General features: G+C 36.7%; 1 protein-coding gene across 1 annotated transcript; it reads right to left on the bottom strand.

Moving 5' to 3' along the window:
- Positions 1 to 230: 230 nt before the first annotated feature.
- On the bottom strand, positions 231 to 2,056 carry LOC116871610 (serine/threonine-protein kinase RIO2-like). The gene has a single exon (XM_032864352.1). It carries the CDS (start codon positions 1,995 to 1,997, stop codon positions 348 to 350), a length of 1,650 nt encoding a protein of 549 aa, XP_032720243.1. The 5' UTR covers positions 1,998 to 2,056; the 3' UTR covers positions 231 to 347.
- Positions 2,057 to 12,352: the final 10,296 nt, after the last annotated feature.

Below are 12,352 nucleotides of genomic sequence, written 5' to 3'. Positions count from 1 at the left end.
ACCTTATGTAGTCCTCAAAACAACCCATAAAGTAGTTAGAACAAAAAACAACAAAAATAGTGGTTTTTTTTTTTTAAATACCCAGATATTCCTAATAAAGATTATTTTGAAAAACAAATTTTGAAAAACAGATTTACTAGTCACCTAAAATACTTGGAAGAATTAGATTGCTTTAGTAGAATTACTATAATTATTCTTTGGAAGACACGTACTAAATGAATCAAATTAACAGGAGAAAGAGAGTTTATTTATCTATTTATATATCTGTCTTGGTCTAGAAAAGACTACAGGTGGCTTCAAAGGGGATCCTAATAACTTTCTGAAAAATATTTAAAATCTTAAATATATTACTCTCCCCAAAAGTTGGCTGCTTCTAAGCTTGACTTAATATTTTGCATGTTTTCTCTTCGTTGTTTTGTAAATGTATTTGCTTCTCCTTTTCGCAATCGACGTCTGATAGCTGATTTTTGCTGTTTCGTCAACTGACGTTTCACCTTCTGTTTCACCATTTCCGGAGGAATTGTTGAACAGCTTAAAACACTGCCCGCAGAAGTAACACTCAGAGTTCTTGTTCTGCACTGTTTAATATCTTCTGTATTTTCTTCATCTCTGAAAGGCCTGATTTCTTTGTTTAATGACGACAAGGCAATCAGATGAGGGCATACATCTTCATATTCTTCATAGCCCATGCAGATTCCTCCTTGACCTGCTTTACCATTTTGGCTGGTGTCATTTTCAGTTTTGTTTTTCTCCTCAGTTACAGAACTGTTGTTAACAACCTGCTCTTCTATTTCTTCTAAAGCTTGACTAAATTCAGGTATTTCAAAATTGTGTGCATCAGCACTCTCATCTGACAAATCATCTTCCTTTATTTGCTCAAGATCTCCAGATGATATGCAACAGCAGACAGCTGTTTCATCTGTAGAGTTTTGATCGCTATGATTTTCTGAACTATAAACCTTTGCTTTTTCTAACATCTCTTCATCAGAATGTGAGAATTCAGACTCGTCTTCTGTTTCAGTAATTTTATTATCTGGACCTACTGGATGAAGCAGTTCATCATCTGTTTGCATTTCCTTTGTGTAGCCACTGGCAGAAACCTCTACATCAAGAGAGTCTTCCCTCCTGATATCACTAAAAGTTGGATAAAGCTCACTTTCATAGCTGAAACGTTTCATGAAGAAATCTCTAATGCATTTAACATCTCTGTCAAAATACCATTCAGCATTGGGATGAGAAGTTGAAACCATCTGTGGAAAGTCAATCATGGTGATGTGGTCATCTTTATCCAAAATGAGATTAAATTCATTGAAATCTCCATGAATTAGTCCATGATTTGCAAGTTTGACGATCAGTTCCATAGCTTCATCATATACTGATGCAGGATCTTCAACATGGTGTATCTGACATAGAGGATAGCCATTTATGAGTTCCATGACCACTGCATGGCGATTATAATCAATTGGTTTTGGGACTGGGAACTTCCTCTCATACAATGCCTTCATATAGGCAAATTCTTTCATGGCAGAGAGACGAGATAAATAAAGCCAAGACATGTTATGCCTGTGTTTATGATAATCACGTTTGTTTTTCAGATTTCGAAAGGAGGTTCTTCCCAATCTGTGAAGCTTTAATGCAAATTGCTGCCCCTCTTCATTTGCAACAATGTAAATATCAGATTCTTTGCCAACACCCATCTGGTTTCCAACAGACTCAACTACCTGTCTAGAAGAAAGTGTTTTCAAAGCTAGGTAATCATAGCCTGCATTTGTCAATCGGTAGCCCTGGACAGTTTTGGTACGCTCCCAAGCTATGAGTTTATGTTTCACTAATTCTCTTAAAACTTTATTACAGCCACCATGTTTAAGGCTGGCTATAGAAGCAACTAAACTGCATGGAACTATTTCATGGTTCTTCATGCCCATTTCAACCGCGGTCAGGACCCTGAAGTCATCCCGGCTCATGTAACGTAACTTGACCACATTCACTTTCCCCATGGCGGCCCGAGATCAAGCCAGGAAACTCCCTCACTACAGCTGGAGAGCACAAGGTAAGCGCGTACCAAATAACATTTATTTTTAACTCATGTTATGTGAAGTTTGCTGGATGGTTGTAGCTCAGATAGTTGGTTCAATTTTTCTAGGCTCTGTTAATTTGAACCAGTTAATAGTAAATTTGAAATGGGATGTCTATATGAAAATATTCCCTAACAACCAAATTAATGCACATATATTAGGAATGAATTTTATAAACATGCTTCCTTTATGTTCTTTGCCCAAGACAGCACTGTAAGTAGCAAAATGTTATTCATTGCCCTTCTCAAACTTATCTGTTATGATTTTATAAAGAAACAGTCACAAATTTCCATGCTGACTATTCTAGAAAATCTGTGTTTTATTTCTTTCAGTGAATCCTTGAGTGCCAACAGTTAGAGTCCTTTTCAAATTCAACTTCTTATAGTCATTAAGATGAAATTAGTAACATATCACTTGCAGTATTAACATTCTGTCTCAAACTTGTTCTCCCAAAGCAACTTCACTAGGTCTATTTCCTACCTCCTGCTTTAACCAGGCTAACACTTTTAACTTTGCCCAAACAAACTATGGACCACTACTTTTTCAGTTTTCTTTAACAGTAAAATTTATAATTTATAGTCAGGTTGCCAAAGAAAAATATTACAAGAGAAGACACAAATTACAAATATCAGAAGTTGGAAAGTGCCCATCACTACTGATCCCATGAACATTGCAACATTAGAAAATGAATGTTATTAATAACTCTATGCTCATACATTTGATAACTTAATGAAATAGAACTTTCCCTCAATGTTATCATCTATAGAAACTCACACACGATGTACAATCTGAATAGATCTCTATTAAAATACCCAATTCAGTGATTAACAACCTTCATAAATGAAATTATCTGTTGCAGGTGGTTTCACTAGTGAATTATGACAAACATTTCAATAATAATGATATCAGTTCTCTACAATCTACCCAAAAAATAGCTAGCAAACCCTTCCTAAGTCATTCTGTGAGGTCAGAATTACTCAAATAACAAAACTGGATGGCAACATGAGGAAAAAAAAGAAAGAAAAACTACAAACCAAGATGTTCCATGAAAACAGATTAAAAACCTACAACAAGGGACACCTGGGTGTTTCAGTGGGTTAAGCCTCTGCCTTCGGCTCAGGCCATGATCTCGGAGTCCTGGGATAGAGCCCCACATTGGGCTCTCTGATCAGCAGGGAGTCTACTCCCCCCCCATCCCGCCCCTGCCTGCCTCTCTGCCTACTTGTGATTTTTCTCTCTCTCAAATAAATAAATAAAATCTTTTTTAAAAACCTACAACAAAACATTAGTAAATAAAACTCAGCCCTGTATGAAAACAATTATACACCATGAATAAGTGGAATGGATTCCAGGTATATAAGGCTGTATCAACATTTTAAAATTATTATAATCCATCACAACATGTTAGACATGAAAAAATTGTATCAAAACAGAAGAATTATTTGAAAAATGCAATATCATTAATGCTTAAAAAACAAAAAACTTCCAACTAGAAATAGAGGGGAAAGTAATCAAGTTGATTTAAATTAAAACAAATGCCTGGGGTGCCTGGGTGGCTCAGTGGGTTTAGCCTCTGCCTTCAGCTAAGGTTATGATCTCAGAGTCCTGGGATAGAGCCCTGCATTGGGCTCCCTGCTCAGCGGGGAGTCTGCCTCCTCCTCTCCCTCACTCTGCCTGCCTCTCTGCCTACTTGTGATCTTTCTCTCTGTGTCAAATAAATAAATAAAATCTTAAAAAAAATAAAATAAATTAAAACTAATGTCTGATTTAGTGGTGAGAAACCAGATACTTTCCTCCTAAGATCATCAACAAGGCAAGACTATCTCTTTTCACTACCCTTACTAAGCATTGCATTGGAAGTCCTTGCTGACATAGTAAGAAAAAAAAGTACATAAAAGGTATGCAAGTTGAGAAGAAAAAATAAAGGGCAAATGGAAGCACATGGGAAGTCGCTCAATATCTTAGGGCATTATGGAATTGCAAATTAAAACAACAAGATACCACTGTGCATCTAGAATGATTAAAACCCAAAACCCTGAGAACACCAAAATACTGATGAGAATGTGGAGCAACAGAAACTCATTCATTGCTTGCACAAAAGAAAAAGATCTGGGGCGCCTGGGTGGCTCAGTGGGTTAAAGCCTCTGCCTTTGGCTCAGGTCATGATCCCAGGGGCCTGGGATGGAGCCCCGCATTGGATTCTCTGCTCAGCAGGGAGCCTGCTTCCCTCTCTCTCTGCCTATCTCTCTGCCTAGTTGTGATCTCTCTCTCTGTGTCAAATAAATAAATGAATAATAAAATCTTAAAAAAAAATCTAACCACTTACATTTAGAATACAGTTTGGAAGGTTTTTTTTTTTTATGAAGTCCATCACAGTCTTATCACATGATCCATCAGTTATTCTTCTAAATATTTACTCACATGAGTTGAAAACTTATGTTCACACAAAAAGCTGCACATAATTTTCTACCACTTCATTCATAATTGTAAGATATAGGAAACAACCAAAATGTCATACAATAGGTGGACAGATAAATTGGTACATCCTAACAATAGAAAATTATTCAGCAATAAAAATAAACAAACTATCAAGTTTTTTGAAAAAACAGGGGAAAACCCTAAATGTTTATTATGGAGAAGCCTGTCCAAAAAGACTACATAGAGTATCATTCCAACTAAATGACATTCTGAAAAGACAAATACAGGAGATAGTAAAAAGATAAGTGGTTGCTGGGGATTAGGGGTAAGAGTGAAAGATAAGTAGATAAAGCACAGGAAATTATAGGGCAGTGTAGCACAATGTAATATATACATGATACCATGTATTTATCAAAACTTTCAGAATATACAACACAAAGAGTAAACTCTAACATAAACTATGTACTTCAGGAAATGATAGCATATCAGTAATGATTCAATTTTAATAAAGGTATCACACTAATGCAGGAAATTACTAACATGGGAAACTAAAGGAAACTATATGTGGAGGAAGAGGATATATAGCAAATTTGCAGTCTCTGCTTCATTTTTCTATAACCCCAAACTAGTCTAAAATATATTAATTTTAAAAACACCCTAATTTCCACATGTAAAGAACTTGGAAATTCTTGCTAAGTTACAACAAATAAAAACACCAAACAGACTGAAATATCAGTAACTCTTCATGGCTCTCTAAGAGAAGACAGGACTCAGGGCAAACAAATCAACTGCCCCCAACACTGGAGAGACAAACACAGGAAGACACAGGAGTTAGGACTTCACCGCAGTAGAGTTTCTACCAGAAACCACCACTAAAGGAGAACTAGGGTAGGAAAACCTGTAGTTGATGAATTCCTAGAGGCTCCACAACTCTGAGAGTTAAAACTCCTGGCGAGAAGTGTCATAAAATGGCCCCCACCAGATTTACCTCCAGGAGCTTGACCAGGTTTCCTTAATAAATAATGGAGAAAACCTCCCCCACTTGTGTTCTGGGCAGGGGCAGGGGAAAATTTGAAGTTGGTAAATGCAGATAATTATTGAGGATGAAATGCTTGGTATTTTGGAAATTATTACACTATTCCTTCTACTTTAGTGAATGTTTGAAATTTTCCACACTAATAAAAACAATGATAGAAAGCTAAAAAAAAATTTTTTTTTTTTAAAGAAAAAATAACCAACCAGAGCAAACTGCTTTCCCCTTAACAAAGCCTGCCCTCGAGGGAAGCTATTTAACCAGAGTCTAACCTGCTGAGGTGTTAGGAGATCCAGCTCACCTGCTGAAAGAAAAATTACCAAGTCCAGCCAGTCTAATTTTCTATGGGAAAGAAGGGAAATAGCCAAGTATAGACCACTCTAGCCATCCTGTACCACCTAAAGGAAAGAGAAAAAGCAAAAAAAAACAAAACTGAGAAATGCTTATGAAATTCATAGTTCAGAAGAGACATACATTGACTAAAAGCCTCACTAAACTGTCAGAGAGGCTTAATCATAGGACTATAGAATGCTTTCCCTCTCCTCACATCTCATACTGCAAACCAAAGGTCTATTTATTTTTTATTTTTTAAAGATTTTATTTATTTATTTGACACACAGAGAGAGAATATGAGCAGGCAGGGCAGCAAACAGAGGGAGAAGGAGACACAGGCTCCCCACGGAGCAGGGAGCCCCATGTGGGGCTTGATCCCAGGACCCTGGCCTCATGACCTGAGACAAAGGCAACCACATAACCAACTGAGCTACCCAGGTGCCCTGCAAAATCTGTTCATAGCTGGTCCATTTACATTGTGTCTGGCTATCAGGAAAAAACAAAGCCAAATACCAAAAGGGCAAAGAACACAATTTGAAGAGACAGAGCAAGCATTAGAAACAGATATGGTAAGGATATTGGAATTATCAGACCGAAAGGAAGAGGGAAGCATCACTAGAATGATGTACTTGTGTGGGCAGGAAGTGAGTACTGCATATTGTTGTGTACTCAGAATATTTCCAGATTATTCCTGTGTGTCATTATGCTACTTACTGTCACTTCAGGCTTCTGAAGAGATAAATATATGCTCTCAACTCTTTGTTTTATTGCTAGTATTTTTGGTTCCTTTTAGAACATTTTGTATTATAATTTCTTGTTGAAAGCTTTCGGGTAAATTTTAATTCAGAGAAATGGGGAAATCCACTAATCGTATCCCTATTCCATTGTACTATGAAGAAATGTTTCCCAAGATTTTAATTGCTCAGAGAGAACTAACAAAATCAAAATCAGTATAAAGGATCCATGCATAGCTGAGATTTTCTAGGCATGTGGGCAGGAAAAAAAAAACTGTAGCTCACACAACCATGGCACTGTAATCAATGATTTCTGCTGAACTCTTTGCAGAGTGTTCACTGGGATTCCAGGTGTGTTTAACATGCAGGAGACAGATCCAATCAGACAAAGAAGGGGAAGGCTTTGCAAATAGGAGATATGCTCTTCTCTGTTCTGGTTTGTAGTCCCCACTATACTGATTGTGTTCATAGAGTTTTATTTCTCCCATTTGTTCTTGCCTTTGTTGTTGATGACACTAATATATTTTTAGGAGCCAAGCATCCAGGGATAACCAGAGAGACGTAGCTCACATCTTGCATTACTAGGATAACAACAGAGATATTATTAGCTGAAAATCTGCTCTCTCAGTACAAAACCAATGGTGGTGGGTATAAAGGAAGGCACATATTGCATGGAGCATTGGGTGTGGTGCAAAACAATGAATCCTGGAACACTGAAAAAATAAAATTAAATTAAGATGTTAAATAAATAAATTAAAAATATTATAAATAAATAGAAAATAATAAAGCAATTCAAAACAAAACAAAACATGGAAGCCATTCTTTTCCTTTTCTATTATTTGCTTACCAGCAGCCTTGTTCTTGCCTCTAATCAGATTTCTTTAAGCCCAGAGCTATTTAAACATAGCCATATTTCTTATCCAAGACACTCAAATTTGGCCTCTTTTGTTTTTAAGCCCTTATATGGGAGTGAATAAATGAGTGAGAGTTTTATTGATTTTAAGTTAGAGCATAAGCAATCTGGCCACAGCTACCAGCATCTAGTATTTAAGGGAAGGATTTTACTCCAGCATTATTTTCTTTTATTTTCCCATGACCTAGCATAGATTTGGCTATAAATGGCTGCAGCAACGTACATGTGACCTAATTTGAAATATGTCTTTCAAGCAACTTTGACTTCCTCAGCACTCTTGCATTCCCAGTGATTTAACAATAGTGTTTTCCAACATGTTATTTGTCTCACATATTAACAAAATCCTTAATCTAATTCCAATACATATTTACCATCTTTGAGATTATAATCTTGTTTTCCAAATAAAAATGAAATAAATTACAGTTTGAAATGTATCTCTCAAGATGAAAGTCTGCCAAAATGGAATGTTCCTTAATTCAGATGATTAGTATGGTTTTGCCATTTCTTTTCTGATGGCTCATGTTACAGATGATAGTGTGAGGCTCGGGCAAGCTAATTGCTCTCAGGGCACATAGGTTAATGTAGCATCCTGTCATATTAGTGCTTCTACACAGCTACCAGGAAAAGGCAGCATGACCAAAAAGTGCCATGGGACATGAGGTCTTCTAAATAACCCCACTGTAATTTTTCAAATTGCTGCCCAATGTCTTCTTCAGAACAGCAGCAAATGTCAATGAAAAGACTCAGGTACTTGTTCAGAGTAGAATCACTGTTGTTCAAATAGCAAGTGAAAAACAGACCAGATGCTCTCTGGTGCTGAAGAAAGGAAGAAAGAAGAGCCACTGATTATACTTATTATTTTGGAGACAATATATCTCTTCTCTGAACTAGAAGATAAGTGTGGCATTGGCTTTGCCTAAACTAGGCTATTAGTGCGATGACAGAATTTAACAGTATGTGAGATTCTTAACTAATATCATAAAAGTGGCAGCGAATGTCTTTTTTCCACTGTATATTTTTTCCTGCTTTGTTGAAAATTATTTGACCATAAAGTTGAGGGTCCATATCTGGGCTCTCTACTCTGTTCCACTGGTCAATGTGTCTATTCTTGTGCCAGAACCATGCTGTCTTGGTGATCACAGCTTTGTAGTAAATCTTAAAATCAGGCAACATGATGCCTGCAGTTTTGTTTTTCTTTTTCAGTATTTCCTTAGTAATTCAGGGTCTCTTCTGATTCCATACAAATTTTAGGATTGTTTGTTCTAGCTCTTTGAAAAATGCTGGTGGAATTTTGATCAGGATAGCATTGAAGGTACAGATTGCTCTAGGCAGTATAGACATTTCAACAATGTTTATTCTTCTGATCCAGAGCATGGAATGGTCTTCCATCTTTTTATGTCTTCTTCAATTTCTCTGGTAAGTGTATTTCCTTGAGTACAGAACCTTTACCTTTTTGGTTAGGTTTATTCCCAGGTATCTTATGGTTCTTGGTGCCATAGTAAATGGAATTGATTCTCTAATTTCCCTTTCTCTATTTTCATTGTTAGTGTATAAGAAATCAACTGATTTCTGTGCATTGATTTTGTATCCTGCCACATTACCAAATTGCTGTATGAGTTCTAGTAGTTTGGGGGTGGAGTCTTTTGGGTTTTCCATATAAAGTATTATGTCATCTGCGAAGAGAGAGAGTTTGATTTCTTCACTGCCAATCTGGATACCTTTTATTTCTTTTTGTTGTCTGATTGCTGTTGCTAGGACTTCTAGTACTATGTTGAACAACAGTGGCAAGAGTGGGCATCCTTGTCATGTTCCTAATCTCAAAGGGAAGGCTGTGAGCTTTTCCCATTGAGGATGATATTCACTATGGGTTTTTCATAGATAGATTTTATGAAGTTGAGGAATGCCAGAGTTGCCAATCTGTGGAAAGAACCAAGATGCCCTTCAATGGACGAATGGATAAAGAAAATATGTTCCATATATACTATGGAGTATTATGCCTCCATCAGAAAGGATGAATACTCAACTTTTGTAGCAACATGGATGGGACTGGAAGAGATTATGCTGAGTGAAATAAGTCAAGCAGAGAGAGTCAATTATATGGTTTCACTTATTTGTGGAGCATACGGAATAACATGGAGGACATGGGGAGTTGGAGAGGAGAAGTGAGTTGGGGGGAAATTGGAGGGGGAGACTAACCATGAGAGACTGTGGACTCAGAAACAAGCTGAGGGTTTTGGAGGGGGTTTTGGAGGGGGGGTGAGTCTGGTGGTAGGTATTATGGAGGGCACGTATTGCATGGAGCACTGGGTGTGGTGCATAAAAAATGAATTCTGGAACATTGAAAAGAATTTTTTTTAAAAAGTGGCAGTGAATACTACCTTGCTACCATCTGAGCAGAACAGCCTATAACATTAGCCTTTACTGGCAAAGACAGCCCCTTTACCCTGGCAATGTTTAAATGCTTCACAGAATTCAAAACAGGAGACTAGAGCTTAGATGTCTGGTTGACTTATCTGCATGTTTGTCTATAAATAATCTCATAGAAATAGTAAAACGTATGTGTTTGGAGGAAACTTTGATTTTGCAGTGGGTGCTCTGATATAAGGATCAAAAAGAAGTTTAAATCATTTCTGTTTTTATCATCTTTATAATTTATACAAAAAGGTTCAAGATATTGATGCAAGGGCTGGGGGTAATATATAAGCAAAGGACTCAGTGCTCGTCCAAAGAGAAGAATTAGATTCTTTTGTCTGATCTCTTCAAATGCTTCCTGTACCCAAAAATGATGGAATCTTATGTTTCACCATTAATGAAAATCACAAATACCACTATCCCTCAGTAATATTTTTCAACTTCCACAGACTGAGATGAAAACTGTTCCTTTTAAAACCATGGTTTAACAGAGAGGAGAGGAGAATACAATAAAACTACATCTTGCTGCCAGCTCCTGGCACTTCATCCCACTCACTCACTTTAATTTTTCCAGAGCAGCAATCACTACCTGGTACTTCATATGATTGTTTCTCTACTGTCTCTCTCTCTCTTTCCTAGAGTGGAAGTGCTAAATGGGCACAAATATTGTTTTGTTCACTTTTGTATCTCCAGTAAAACTAGCAGGTAATACACCCTCAATAAACATCAGTTGAGTGAATGAATAAAGGCAGAAAATGTTATTAAGTGTCAAGAAATGGTGGAAATAAACACCAAACAATGATGGCTAGAATTTATAAAGAGAAAAATGGATGATGGTGATTTTGTTTTACACCTTAGACTTCTCTCAGTTTGGTGGAGAATACTGACATGGCTGTCTATATAATATATACACATATATGTCAAATATAATCTTGGAAATGTTTATGTTGTGAGAATAAATATACATCTAAGGAGAGGAAAAGAAAGATATAGAAATACAAGTGGCATAAAAAGAAAATAAAAAGCTATCTGTACCCAAATCCATTTTCTGCCCAACTCTTTTGCTTTCCAAGACACTATGTTTTACTAACCATCTCCTTAACTTCTTGTGGGTTGAGACCCTTGCTTATCTTTCAGATATGTAGGTCACTTTAGTAATTGTGGTCCCTTGGCTTCTTGAAGTTATAAACTCCCACCTCTTCACTACTGCTTTGGTGTTCCATCTTATCTATTGCTATAAAGCCAAACTCTGATTGTCTTTCTCACTATCAACTCTGGCCTACAGAAGAAATATCTACAGTACAAAATGGTACCAGTACCCCTTTCACCAGTGGTGTTCCTGATGACTTTGATAAATAGATATACCCTCTGGGCATTCTTACAGAATATAATCCTCCATTGAGTGGTCTGGTCTCACATAATATATTCCCTCCTGCAAAGTCACTTTTCTGAGCCATTTTGACCCCTTCTAGAACTGTATCCCAGGGAAATTCAGGCATTCCCACTTTTTTCAGTGTGGACAATCATTCTCTCCAGGCTTTTAAGGGCCACTCTAGCAGTGAACTTGTGAATTCTATATTGGGAAAGTGCCCAAGTCTATGAATTCTTGTTTACCAAGCCTCAAGTTCTGTACCTCTCTGCCCTGACACCCTTAAGCAAGCACCATCGTATTCCTGCTGGTATATATTAGCTCATTCCTGCACCTTCTTTGGAATGCACATAACCAATTATTAAGGTTTTTATTAGTTTCAAAATGTACTTATTCTTGTTTTTGCAATCCTTGTTTCCCACTTATCTGTACATTCTTTCTACTTCTGATCTGATCTGACTATAAAAGCATTATAAAGCAGAACAAAGAGGTGGCAGAAAATCATGCTCTATTTTTAATAACCAGTTGACAAGGGAGTCTCATTGAGACATTTTCATACTTACAAAGAGAAACATAATGCATGCATTAATACAGGGAGATAACTTGCTTAAAATGGATAGAATTACTATTTGCTTTATTTTAAAAGGGAGGCTTCATCAAATGAAAAGATAGAAACCTGATGTGTTTTTTTTTAATATGTTCACTTTAATTACATCCATTTATTTGGGAGGAAAATCCTTATCCTTTTAGGAAAGGATCTCAGAGGTGAGATGAAATATCATCTTTATGAAGAAATAAAATATTTAGAGGTAACATAACTATGAACTAGAGGAGTCTAGTAAATGGAGATTTTCTGTTGATCATATGTCAACAAAAAATTCTGAGACAATCATATAAAAAAATGGGCAGAAGATATGAACATACACTTCTCCAATGAAGACATGCAAATGGCTATCAGACACATGAAAAAATGTTCATCATCACTAGCCATCAGGGAGATTCAAATCAAAGCACATTGAGATACCACCTTACAGCAGTTAGAATGGCCAAAATTAGCAAGACAGG

Source organism: Lontra canadensis, unplaced genomic scaffold, assembly GCF_010015895.1.
Source record: "Lontra canadensis isolate GAN:19392208 unplaced genomic scaffold, GSC_riverotter_1.0 scaffold27, whole genome shotgun sequence".
NCBI lineage: Eukaryota > Metazoa > Chordata > Mammalia > Carnivora > Mustelidae > Lontra > Lontra canadensis.
This window is presented reverse-complemented; position numbering and strand designations above follow the sequence as displayed.